The sequence below is a fragment of the Saccopteryx leptura genome, chromosome 5 (assembly GCF_036850995.1).
Source record: "Saccopteryx leptura isolate mSacLep1 chromosome 5, mSacLep1_pri_phased_curated, whole genome shotgun sequence".
NCBI classification, from domain to species: Eukaryota; Metazoa; Chordata; class Mammalia; order Chiroptera; family Emballonuridae; genus Saccopteryx; species Saccopteryx leptura.
This window is the reverse complement of record NC_089507.1, coordinates 105,327,590-105,341,695: the sequence shown is the minus strand read 5'-3', so window position 1 is coordinate 105,341,695 and position 14,106 is coordinate 105,327,590. Positions and strand designations below refer to the sequence as shown.

General features: G+C 39.4%; 1 protein-coding gene across 2 annotated transcripts in view; it reads left to right on the top strand.

The window, feature by feature from the left end:
- The first annotated feature begins 2,470 nt into the window (after positions 1-2,470).
- Positions 2,471-14,106, top strand: part of MINDY3 (MINDY lysine 48 deubiquitinase 3) — a 93,067-nt gene continuing 81,431 nt past the window's right edge. Inside the window, exon 1 of one of the 2 annotated variants that reach the window (XM_066385300.1) lies at positions 2,471-2,786. In XM_066385300.1, coding sequence (XP_066241397.1) covers positions 2,693-2,786 — 94 coding nt within the window. In that variant the 5' untranslated portion in view covers positions 2,471-2,692. The remainder of the gene's footprint in view (positions 2,787-14,106) is intronic. The other variant, XM_066385302.1, reaches the window with a different exon arrangement.

Genomic DNA, 14,106 nt, shown 5'->3' with positions numbered 1-14,106 from the left:
ATACTTTGGTTGCTCTACTACCGCCCACCATGAAAGCTGGAATGCCCACTATTGGGCAGTAGGGACCAGGTTGACTACCACTGGTCTAGAAGTTTTCCTCAATAACCTTATAGTTAAGCAGGAATCTATTGCCAGGAGGGGAGAGGATGGGAGAGGGAGCCATGAAGACAAACTTTATTGCACAGGATCTGGCATCTTAACTCCCAAAACTTACATTACACATTGAAGTCTAAATTTGTTTTTTCTTTTTGAAACTTTTGACCAACAGTTTCATGAAACACCCCTGGCCCTTTAGAACAGGCAATGTGAAAGTGAAGTCTGTTAAGTCACTAAAGTAAGACTGAAAAAATATTTGTGTCCAGGTGGATATTTTAAAGTAATCACAACTCCACGGGTTCTCCTTTGGGTAAAACAAAACAAATAAACAACCAAAAACCTGTTCTGTAGCACTGGTAGTAACATTTCACATCATTCAGTAATTTAAGTTCCTTCTCCCGCCATTTTCCTTCCTTCTGTGTTCAAATTATAGTTGGAAGGAATAAAGTAGTTTCCATCCAAGCAACTAAAAGCAGGCTACTTAAGAACATTATATAGGAAGTTGAGGCTGCAAGAGGTTAGTGATTTGCCTAAGAATGGACATTAAATACTGGTTTTTAAGCCTATAAGCCATTGAGCTTTATACCACCAAGATGAACGTCACTCTGATAGTCCAAAAAGTCTGTTAGGAAGAACCAGGCTGATTCAGGACAAGGAGTGGTCCTAAGTCAAATTGTAGAGTAATTGAAAGTTGACATTTATGGTGTATAAAATCAGTCTACCTACACATTGCCCTTTCTTGGACCTTAACAACTATATTACATCCAAGTGGCTTTCCCAACCCTGTATTTGATTTAAAACAACAAAACTATGTAGACTATCTAATGTCAGTCTCTATTTTTTTTTAAGTGAGAGGAGGGGAGATAAATAAACTCCCACATGTACCCCAGCTGGAATCCACCCAGCAACCCCTGTCTGGGGCTGATGCTCAAATCAACCAAGCTATCCTCAATGCCCAGGGCCAACACTTGAACCAGTCGAGCCACTGGCTGTAATTGGGAGAGAGAGAAGGGGGAGGAGGAGGGGAAGAGAGGCAGATGTTTGCTTCCCCTGTGTACACTGACTGGGAGTCAAACCTGGAACATCCACACACCTGGCCAATGCTATATCACTGAGCAAACCTACCAGCATGCAAATATTAGATATTTAACTGGACCAGTCTATACTATATCCACTGATCCCTCACTCTCTGGAAGATGGTGAATTCTTAAGTTCTACTAAAGACAAGTTTCATTCCTTCTACTAATACTTAGTGAAATCCAGCAATGTTCAAGGCTGCATACTAGGTAGTATGAATAAGACAGGCCCTTGGCTTCCATAAATTTATATCCTAGGAAAAGAACAAACAATTCTTTGCAAATACAAAGATGACAGTAATTGTTATAAGCAAGTTACCAAAAAGGTAGGTACAATAAAATTTTAGAAACCAAAGTTTTTACTTTAGATTGTAAGGACTAAAGAAAGCTTTATTACAAAGTGGCATTTATACTAAGTCTTGAATAATGGGTGAGATTGGTTTGCAAAAAAATAGGGTAAAGGAAATAAAAATTACGACGAAGACTATAGATTTAATTCAGGCACTTTGAAAAATTCTTTTTAACTATAGCAAAGGTTTCTGTAATCAGAAATAAGGAATACATTAGCAAAAACCTCTTTTGTGTAACCTGGAAGGAACCCAACAATTCTGCTTTTTAAATTCAAAAATCAAAAAAAAAAATTAAGATCTCTTTTTTTTTAAGCAGCCACAGTTTCCACACACACTAAATTTAACTGAATGCTTGGCAATAATTAAAACCTGGACTTCAGTTCAAGTGTTGCTCATACACCCTAGTCTCAAAAAGTAGGGATGATAATGCTCTACCATTTACAAACAGGCTGCTTTGAATCTGTTTTCCTACAAATAGCTTTGTCATTCTGTTACACCTGGTAGAGGCATTTCTAATGCACATTATATCACATTCTGTTTTTAATAGTTCAACTTTCTATAATTTCTGGAGGCACAGAAGCTGACAGCCTTCAAATTAATGGGGTGTCCTCAACACAGACATGAATGTTTCTTCCTGGGACTCAACTTACTCTTACGCTGTAGTTTAGCATTATTAATATTACAAATTTTAAGAAACAGGCTACGTTGTAGGTCCTAGGGTTTGGGCCTCATAACTTCCAGCTGAGACCACAGCAGTGTAGAGGGAGGAAATGTTTCAGGATTTCAGAAATCTGGCAGCAACCACAGTAGACCCTACTTGTTAAGAGAAGAGCTTCACTATCAGGCCGGGGAGTGAACTCAGAAACACCAGCCTTCTTGCACTCCCACTTCCGTTTCCGGGGAGGTGACTCCCTGGGCCGTCCCGGTGTGGGGGCGTTGGCGAAAGAGGAACCGGAAGTGACTTCCGGTAGGGAAACTTAGCTGCAGCTGGGAGCGGTCTTGACAGGCTGGCACCCTGGTTGTAGCGTGCTCTTCTTTCCTCTTCCTGGGGTCTCACCTTCCAGCTGCTTTGCCGCTGACATCCCGCAACTCCTGTCTCTGGAGCCGCCCCTTCCCCATGTTCCGGGGCAGGAGTCCTGAAAGCAAAGACCCGCTCGCCGGCACCCCATCATGTCCGAACTGACTAAAGAGCTGGTGGAGCTGGTGTGGGGCACCAAGAGCAGCCCCGGTCTCTCTGACACCATCTTCTGCCGCTGGACGCAAGGTACCCTGGCTGGGCTCTCACTTCCAGCGCTGCTTCCTTTGCTCTGCGAGTCTGGCTGTGACGCCTCTCGCGCCAGCCAGCTCCCTCGCGTGCCCCGCACTCTGCCCCAGTTCCCATGCCCGGCTCGGAAACTGGACTTTGTAGAAACACCTTGCTTGCCTTGGAGGGAGCGGTTGAATGGTTACAGCTTTCCATTAAAGACCCGAAACGCCTCAGGCGCTCCCTGGACTGCCCTTGGCTGGAGAGGAAAAGGGGTGGTTGCTGGGCTGCAGTGTCACGGAAGGTGTGCCGTGTGCCCCGGTGTCAGTTTCTCAAGAAGTGCCGTGGCCGCCTGAATCTTTAGCCCCCAACAAGGCTTTATTGATTGGTGTTTGGTCTGATTTTGAAGGAAGAGAGAAGTCCACAGTAAAGTCAAAGTGGCTCTTTGCACAAAGCAATTTTGTTGTTTGTCTTTTAATTATATGTTTAGGTTGTTTAGGCATGGTGCATAGTACAGCGTTGCTTGCTACAAAGTGTTCTCTTAACCCAAAGTATCCCTGGTTTTGAGATGTTTTACTATCTGTAACAGTTCAAAGGAATATGAATCATAGCTCTGTGCCAGTCTAATTACCCCAACAAGTATTTGAGTTATGTAAGTTTTAATGATAATATGAATAATAATGACATAAAATGACCACTTACTAAATTCATGCACTGTGCCAGGCCCTGTGATAGACACTTTATACTTAATTCTTAAGTTTTAATATTAAAGCACAATGGACACATTACCTAAGGTAACTTAAAGACTGAAGTTAAGTGAGGTTACCAGCACAGTCTTTGGAGTCGGTATAATGGATTGGTAATGTATGTGTGTATGTAAAACAGGCCTATAAATAATAGCTATTCATTACTGTTATTATCAAAACATTTATTTAGAGAATACCTACCTGTTCTCAAAGGATTTGGAGGAATTTTAGCATAGTGAATATGTTACCATGTCATAATATGTACTTCGTAACAGAAATTCACAAGTGTAAGTAAGCCTTTCCTGCCTCCCAGATATTTGTCTTTTAAGAGCACGCAAAGTTGGAATCATAATATATGACAGGTTATTTAATTTATCACTCCTCTTTTGCAGGTGAGTGATGAAGGAAGGGTAAATGACCAGGCTAAAGTTGCACACAAATTGATAGTACCGGGGGTGAATTACGTGTAATTAATTTGACTTTCTTTTACACATTTAGTTCTGTCACTTAACTAATATTTTCTGAAATCTTGGATAGCCACATTTGCAGATTTTATCTGAAAACTTAGTTTCTACTTTGACTTATTTATCCTAATAGTGAACAGCTGTAAAATACACAAGACTGTGAAGGCTTAAGAAAAATTTTACTTCCCCTGTAATTAGCCAAAATTAATTAATTAGCATTTACAATGCAGAATAAGGTAGTATTCAGCCTCATTTATATTAATACTGTGATACAAATTCAAGAAAAAATCAGATAGGCTAGTAATGCTTAAGAGAAAGCTTTTGAATAGGCATATTTGACTTTTTGGTTTAAGTTATTTAACTTATTTAAGTCTCAGTTTTCTTTGTAACATGCAGGTAATAGTAGTGTCAACCTTATAGGGTTGTTGTGAGGATTAAAGACATGTAAATATGCTTAGGCACTTAGCACAATATCTGACATATAGTAAACACTCAGAAAATGGTAGCTTAATTTTTTTTAAGAAAATGTTTGTAGAATAAGCCAAAGATCTCTGTCAATGGCCTGACAATTACAAGAAATTATTTATTTGATGGGTAATCATTTAAAATAGAACTGTTTACTGACATAATACTTTGCCACCGTTTAGTCATATTAAAAGTTCCTTAACAAGATTCATTCAATTAATACCATTTCAAAATAAAGGATTTATTTTCTTTTTTGCTTTTCAGAGAGGTCATTTATATTGTGTCTGTAATGCTTCAAGGTCTTACATTGAGCACGGTTTTTTTTAAGGCGACTAAATAATGTGTTTTTAAGTTTGCACCTCTGAATCAGAAGGATGTTATTGGTTTTGCTACATTAATCCTTGTATTCATTTATTCATTCTTAGAGACAGAAACTGTTGCTAAAGGTTGTTGTGGATTTGGGATTATGGGTCTAGGCACAAGAAGCACTGCTTTGCTGTACTTGCCTTACTGCAGTCATAGAGTGACAGTAACTTTGACTTTTTTCTCATAGTCTGTAACTGTGCTTTGAATTGGCAACTATAATCTCACTAGTTTTGTGGAAGCAAGTTATAGGTATTAGTGGTTTGGAGCAAATATTTATAAAATTGCCTAGAGATATTTCATTTATGAAGCTACATTGGTTGGTCATGTTAAATTCTTTCGATATGTTAAAACAATCAACTGCAGGAGCTTCCACAGCACAGTGTTTGGGGTTTTCCCCCATCTTGAGTTGGCATTTTTAGATAATGTGTTAAGTGGTTTGGCACATAGTTGGTTTTTAAATTCATTTGGCAATTTTAGATAATTCACTCCTGCAAACCCTTTTATACTTTTTATTTTTTAAGAGTAGTTTAAGAGTAGGTGTTTTGGGGCTGGGATGTTTTAAAAGTGGTAAGTCACATAATTAAAAGGTTGAAGTTTTTATTTTTTTTAAGTGAGAAGAGGGGAGATAGAGAGACAGACTCCCACATGTGCCTGGACCAGGATCCATTTGGCAACCCCTGTCTGGGGCTGATTCTCAATTCAATGGAGCTATCCTCAGTGCCTGAGGCAGATGCTCAGACCAACCAAGCCCCTGGATCTGGGAGGAGAAGTGGGAGAGAAGGAGAGGGAGGGAAAGAGAAGCAGATGATGGCTTCTCATGTGTGCCCTGACTGGTGATAGAACCTGGGTTGTCCTTATGCCAGGCCAACACTCTATCCACTGAACCAACCAGCCAGGGCCAAAGTTTATTTTTTTACTTGGAAATTTATTCTCCACTACTGTTTGATTTCCTTCTGCTCAGTTGGAGAAAAAGTACATATTTTCTACCTCCTTATTCATGAATATAATTTATTCTCTCTTCCCTTCCCACAAACTACAACAGTGTTTCAGGCCTCTGCAGCTTACATTTAGTAGGGTGGGAGAAAACACAAATAATAAGCATAATATAGTATAAATTAAGTATGTATAATACTTAGAAAGTGAAGAAATGGGGAGTGATGGGATGGTGTAGCTTCATTTACAGATGAGTTTGAGCAAATATTTGAAGTAACTGAGTTAGTCATTGCAGACAGTTGAAAAAAGAATGTTCTAGGCAGAGAGAATGGCCATTATAGAAGACTTAATACAGAATATTCCTGGCTTTTTTTTCAAGAAACAGGAAGGAGGTTAGTTTGGCTGGAAAGGGAATGAGGGAAGGGGAGAGTAATAAAAGATGAGGCAAGAAATAATATAGCCCAAATTATATAAGGCTTTATAGGCCGTTGTAAGGACTTTGGCTTTTATTCTGAATGCAATGAGAGGTTATTGAAAGGTTTAGAGCAAAGAAGAGACATGACAAGTTTTTAAAGTATTGGTCTGACTGTTGTATTTGAGAATAGACTGTAATGGATTGAGTGAGACAATAAGATCAAATGAGAGACAATCCTGGTATGGAGCCGGGGCAGGGTGGTCATAGACTAGGTTACTAGTACTAGAGATGGTAAGAAGTGGTCAGATTGACCATATCCCTACAAAACCAAAATAAAAGTCATTTGGATCTCACAGAAGCAAGTATTAATCTTACTATAAATGAAAACATTTTTACTTATTGGGTATTTGAGGGGTTTTTTAGTATTGATTGTCTAGCTCATTGGTTAATAAACTTTCTGTAAAAGCCCAGGTCTTCATTACCTCTGTCTCAGTTGTCATCTCTGCCGTTGCAGCAGAAGCAGCCCTAGATAACACGGGTGTGGCTGTGCTCCAGCACTGCAGTTACAACAACAGCCCCACCCCAGAGCTGGAGTAGAAACTCGGAAAAACCAGCTTTTCCTTTGTTAGCCCCCTTTCTCCAATCTTTAAGTTATTTTATGGTTTTATATAATGGTTAACCAGAAAAGGAGAAACCCAGTTTTGCTATTTATAACAGTTCAGTGGTTTTATTTTAGGGGGTGGGGAGGAGATAGAGCTCTAGTTGATTGAATTTAGAATTTTAGACTTGCGGTAAAGGACAATTTTTGTTATGTAATATGAAAAAATGCAACTTAAAAAAAACTTAGAAAAGCTTAGGGATCAGTTAAGATAGAAACATAAAGTATATTTAGGAGATAATACATTTGAAATAAAGTTCCAAAGTACATTTGGATGTCTCTCTCAAGTATAGATTTTTCTTTCCCTAACATACCTAAATTATCATTCACTTAAACTCCAACTTGTTAAAACTCAGTTTGTAACTTTATATGAGTTTATTTCTTAGACTTTGAATACATAATCTATTTTTTAGTCCAAAGTATCTGTTGTAATATTCTATATAATGTATTGTTTACAGTTTTCAAAACTCTCATTTAATCCTTATAACATCTCTGAGAGATAGCAAAGTTAAATGTACTTATCCTCATTCAACAAAATATTTTTTTAAAGTTTTATTGATTTTACAGAGAGAGGAGGGAGGATTAGTGAGTAGCACCCACTCACAGTTGCTTCACTTTAGTTGTTCATTGCTTGCTTGTAGCTTGTCATATGTGCCTCAACCGGGCAAGCCCAGGATTTCAAATCAGCGACCTCAGTGTTCCAGGTTGACACTGTATTCACTGAGCCACCACAGTTTAGGTTACACTTGGTTAAATTTCTTCCTAACTCCATTAATTATAGATTTTTGGAAGCTATATCTACAAACCAAAGGTTTTAAAGATATATAAAGATATTGTCATTTTTATAGAGAAAACTAAGGCCCAGTGCCATGTGACTCAGCCAATACCATGTGACTTGAAGTGACAAATCAAGTCTTTCTGTGGCCTTTTGTTTATAAAGAAGACTAAAATTATAGAGACAGCAATTGTGCAACTGGTTTAAATAGTGTGTATATGCATAGTAAGTCATATAAAAATAAAAGACTAGAAAATTTAAACAGATTCATGGCTGAGGTTTAAATTAGTTATGAGTTATAAGACTGACAAAGATTTCTATGTCTTTACTACTATGGAATGTGATGCAAAATGATATATTTAGGGTCAAAAGCTTTAGATGTTTATTTCAGATCTAATCAGAAAAAAAACTCAGCCATTTTATGATGTTAATTCCTTTTAAAGCTAGGAACAACATAGCCATGACCAGGTAGCTCACTTGTAAAGCATTTAGAGTGTGTCTGTGTCTGAATTAAATGCTGTGAATAGATGAATTACGCAGGGTGAATGTGTAGAATGGAAAGAACATAGATTCTAAAACCAACACCTGAGGAACATTAGCATTTAAGGAAAGTTGATCAAGGAGAGTGAGAAGAAACAGAAAAAGAAAATTTGGAGCAAGAGGGACCAATACAGCCAAAGGACTAAGGTTTTTAAAAAGTCAGTGGTCAGCACTTCAGATGATTCTCTGGGTGATTAAAAAAAGAAAGATTAGCCCTGACCAGTTGGCTCAGTGGTAGAGCATCAGCCCAGTGTATGTATGTTCAATTTGTGGTCAGGGCACACAGGAGAAGCAACCATCTTCTCCACTCCTCCCCTCCCTCTTCCTTCTTTCTCACACTCTCTCTCTTCCTCTCCTGCAGCTATGGCTCGATTGGTTTGAGCACACTGGCCCCAGATGCTGAGGATGGCACCATGTAGCCTCCACCTCAGGCACTAAGAATAGGTTGGTTGCAAGCATGGCCCCAGATGGGCAGAACATTAGCCCCAGACAGGGGTTGCTGGGTAGATCCCAGTCAGGGCGCATGCATGAGTCTGTCTCTCTATCTCTCTTCCTCTCACTTGGAAAAGAAAAAAAAAAAAAGACTTGAAGAAATAGCTTTTATTGATGAGGAACTGGTGAGAATGAGTTGTAGCCATAGTTTGAAAACCAGATTATTATCGGTTAAGTAAGTTGTGTGAAGTAAGGAAAGTTAGACAGTCCATATAGACAACTAGGTGATCCTTGAGAGTGTAGTGATTGGAGTTTTTAGTGGAATTTTTTTTTAGGGTCAAATGATTTTTTAATTAAAACTTTTTTTTAGAGTCGTTTTAGAATCATAGCAAAAATGTGGGGAAGGAGCAGAGATATCCCATATACCACGCCTAAGCAGCTCACTCCCTCTTTCTTATGCACCAGTGGAGGGAGGAGAAAGAGATACTAAGAACAGCAGAAAACACTTTGGCTTGTGTATGGGAAGGTCTGACCTTCCCCTCAGTACATTTGGTGGGACTTTCCTGGGTCCAGGCTGTATTTCTCCTTTCGTTTGGTTGCTAGCCAGCCATCCATCTAGCATCTTGGGAGGGGAAGAGCCATGTCCAGCATCAGCCCCACATTCCACCCTGACATTGGTCTTCCACCTCACAATCTACACGTTAATTCTTCTGGTGAACTATCTATGTGATTAGAGCATTAGCACATTACATCCAGATGCTACACATACAATACAAGCTGCAGCCATGAATCAGAAGGTAAAAGCAAAGCCCAATAAGGCCAATGATATTATATGCATTGCCAGGAATATATATACAATATTCTGTGTGGAACATGGTCTAAGTGCCTTTATAGCCCACCTTAACATCTTCAGTTTACAGGCCTCTTTTATAGGGTGATCAGGGTTGGTCTGGGATGGGCAAGAAATGTGACTATGTGTTCTTTCTCAGCTCCATATTCTTTTTTTCATTAGGCTTTGGTAGGTTCACTGTCCTTAGAGATAAGGTTATAGATTTGTTACTTTCCTCAAAGACTTAGATTGGGTCTGGTATTGCAGTCAGAGCTGTGGACTCCTGCTTTTGGTCTGGTTTTCAAGGTCTGACATCTGGGCTAGGTGAGCAGTCCAGTGGGCATCCCTAAGCTTGAAAGAAAAAACACTCGACAGTTCTATAATACAGAGTGTAAGACTAATGTATTGGGAATATGTCTATTGTCTCTCTTCTTACATTCCCCAATGTTACTTTTAGCTATCTTATTTTTATGAGATTAGTAATTATTTTGCTGCTTTTGTGGGCCTGGGGCTGAAATACAACTGAGTCTTAGGTGTTATTCCTAGGGGTTAATGCTTAAGTACTATTCTCTGCACCCTAGTTTATTCCACTGCCAAGGGAATCTAATCTGCATGACTAGCAATATCCTAGTGGAGGAAGGGTTACCTTTAAGGCAAGGCCCCTGTCCTTCCAGCCTTGCCCATAGCTAGGCACCTGGGGCGTTCTCTCCTGGTGATCGTTGATGTGTGGCCTATGGTCCTTACTCTGTTCATGTCTGTCTAATTACCTAGTATATCTCATCAAAGATTCTTTCAGGGAAAAGGAGTGCAGGGTCTCTTCTGTAGCTGCTTCCTGTTGAAGAGGGGTGATGTTTTCCTTCAGAGCCAAGAGATCCTTGTTCTCTGTCAAATGGGTGATGAGACCTGGACACGGAAGGAGGTGGTGATGGTACCTAGAGGTGGTATTCCCTGAGTATGAGCTGCATTTGTAACCTGGTGAAGACAAACTGTGTTTCAAATCTTAGCATTACTGGGGCAAAAGTCAGAATGACGAGTTATGATGAATGGTTCAATGTAGGAAAACTAGGAAAATTCAGGATCTAGTCTAGTTTCTGATATTCATAACTGTGTTATAGATTCTACTGAAACCTGTTTCTCCCTAAAATTATGCTCGTTTTTATTAAAGAGCCAAATTAAGACCAATCTATTTTCTGCACTAAGTCTAGTTTCAGTTTGGCCTGATTATTTGCATAAACACAACAGGAATAGCAGTTGACCATATAGTCTTAAAAATCTGCTTTGCTGGAATTTTATAAGGAATATTAGATTGAGCCTTAGTTAGTCCTTCTGGGCAAAGAGCAAAGCCACACAGTTACCATCAGGCTTTGCCTGTAGTACCCATAGGTTTTGCTGAATACCTCAAGCTCTTAAGGTTTCCCAAAATGTCCTGAGGTTCTTTTCTTGCCATTTCTTTCTTTTTTTCTTTCTTTCTTTCTTTCTTTCTTTCTTTCTTTCTTTCTTTCTTTCTTTCTTTCTTTTCTTTCTTTTCTTTCTTTCTTTTTGTCTTTTAAGTGAGAGGAGGAGAGATAGTGAGACAGAGTCCTGCATGTGCCCGGATGGGGATCTACCCGGCAACCCCCATCTGGAGCCAATGTCGAAATCAACCAAGCTGTTTTTAGCGCCTGAGGCTGATGCTCTGATCAGCAAGCTATCCTCAGTGCCTGGATCCAACACTCAAACCAGTCAAGCCACTAGCTGAGAGAGGGAAAGAGATAGGGAGGGGGGGAGAGAAGCAAATGTTCGCGTCTCTTGTGTGCCCTGACCAGGGATCGAACCCAGGAGATCTATCTATACATCAAGCCAATGCTCTATTCACTGAGCAAGCTGGCCAGGGCTTTCTGCTGGCTCTTTTTTTTTTTTTTTTTTTTTTTGACAAAGACAGAGAGAGAGTCAGAGAGAGGGATAGATAGGGACAGACAGACAGGAACAGAGAGAGATGAGAATCATCAATCATCAGTTTTTTGTTGCGACACTTTAGTTGTTCATTGATTGTTTTCTCATATGTGCCTTGACCGTGGGGCTATAGCAGACCGAGTAACCCCTTGCTCAAGACAGCGACCTTGTGTCCAAGCTGGTGAGCTGTGCTCAAACCAGATGAGCCCACGCTCAAGCTGGCAACTTCGGGGTCTCGAACCTGGGTCTTCCACATCCCAGTCCAACACTTTATCCACTGCGCCACTGCCTGATCAGGCTCCGTTGGCTCTTAATAGCTTCAAAGTCAATCTTAATTCCTTAAAGCTTTCTCTCTTTTTTCTTTTTCTTTAGAAATTTTACGTTATTTTTAAAATTTTTATTTATTGACTTTAGTGACAGAGGAAGGGAAAGAAAGGGAGTGAGAGAGACAGGTAGACAGACAGACAGACAGGAACATAGGTTTATTCCTGTATATGCCCTCACTGGCAATCAAACCAGCAACCTCTGCGCTTTGGGATGATGCCCTAACCAACCGAACTGTCCAGCCAGGGCTCCTTGAAGCTTTCTGGTGACGTCCAGAGCCAGGTATATCCTCTCCAGACATGGCATTCCAGTCAAAATTTTGATTAATAAAACTGCAATTGGAAACTGGTTCTGCATATTATAAAGGGAACAGATTCTTAATTGGATTTATTCAAACAAATATATTACTCTTATAGTAATACTTATTGAAAGTTGCCAGATTCTAGAGGGATCAAGTAGGGAGAAAAAGATAAATGCCCCAATATGGCTTATAAAGATATAAGTCACTAAATTGCTTTAAGAAACAAGTTTCCTTATTTCTGGAAAATAAAAAAGATTTAAAAATTAACAATGTTTTGAACAGAGTCATAAAGTCATTATTTTCAGTTTACCTAGTCCCAGTTAATTTCTATTTATCCTGATTATTTGTCAGTATTTTCATGAATTCAATTATTTCCCAGAGTTCTATAAATTTTCATATGGATCAAAGGCATGATCTGAGAATCTATTCCCATATTTTAGGATAAGTCTGAGTCCTGCCCAGTGATTTTCCTGAAGAAGCAATATATTTGCAAATGCTCAGAACAAAACAATGTCTGTCTCTAAATGCAAAAAAAAAAAAAAAAAAAAAAAAAAAACAATAAAATGACATGGTTATAAATCTGAATATAATGCAACTGACAAAGGAATTTGTTTCTTTAACAACATTTAAGTTAACAATCAGAATAACAAATGAAAGTATTTTAGAACCTTGTAGACTCTTGGAGATTTTCAGGGAATTTCATCTACCAAATAAAAGTATATGTATACAAATAGAATAATGTATTATTATATTTTTTAAAGCTTCCCATGTAATTTCAAGCATATTAAAGAGGCCCTAATTAGTTCAAAACTTTTCTTTTATTAGAAGAGAGAACAAATCCTTGAGGTATTCCAGGGACCCACAGGAATAACCTAAAGTCTCTTCTGTCTCGTATAATTTAAACATTGGGAAGGTTGGAGAGAGGCCTTTTGTTGCATCTGTTTGGTATCTCTTGTCATTGAGAATGTTGCCTGACTCCTTTTGACTAATTTCTTCAAAAATGTACAGTTCCTTTCTGACTTGATTAGAATTTTCTTAATTTTTAGAAACTTTGACCTTTAATGACAACCAGAACTGAGTAATTTGCATCCTTTAGATTGATACTTTTATGAACAGATTTCATAATTTCTAGAAACAGGTTCTTTCACTGGCAAACACACTCCTATTTTCAAAAAACATAGCAGAGATAACAGGAACCTTTTGTAAAGCCAGGCAAAACAGACACATATTTCCTGTTAATGACTTTAAAAGATATTAAACTTACACCAGTAATAATATCAAATGCTTTTCCAGACTACCTAATCAAAAAAAGAAAAAAACCCATTTAGGATAATTTTATATTTTTACCATATATATAAACAGTATTATTATTCATAGTTGTAGAGAAGGCAAGATTTTCATTTGTCTTTGACAGCTTTCCAAGGAGGCTGGAGAGGAGGGAGGGGAAATACCAGGCATGGGCTACTCAGAGCTGCTTGAGTTTTTATTTTTATTTTTATTTATTCTTTTGTATTTTTTCAAAGTGAGAGGTTGGGGGAGGCAGACAGACTCCCACATGTGCCCGACTGGGAACCACCTGGCATGCCCACCAGGGGGCGATGCTCTGCCCATCTGGGGCGTCGCTCTGCTGTGGCTGGAACCATTCCAGCACCTGAGGTGGAAGCCATGGAGCCATCCTCCGTGTCTGGGCCATCTTTGCTCCAATGAGCCTTGGCTGCGGGAGGGGAAGAGAGAGATAAAGAGAAAGGTGAGGGGGAAGGGGGAAGAAGCTGATGGGCCTTCTCTTGTGTGCCCTGGCTGAGAATTGAACCCGGGACTTCCACACACCAGGCCAACGCTCCACCGCTTAGCCAACCAGCCAGGGCTGCTGCTTGAGTTTTTAAAAGTGCCATTTTCCCCTTCACATTGAGGCTGTGCTATTAACCCTTCCTACTCCTACAACCTGAACAAGGTTTGGGATGGTATTTAATGCCCCTTTGTTCCTGGGACCACAGCAACTCCCGGACCTCCAGGAGAGGCTCCAAGGTGTTTAAAGGACTCCTTTTCCAACTCCAGCTCCCTCTCTAGCTTCACAGTAACTGTCTTTAGTGCCTGAAGGAATAGCCAGCCAACAGCTGCCACAACAAGGCACGGATCTTTCTTTTTAGGTAAGAGATATACT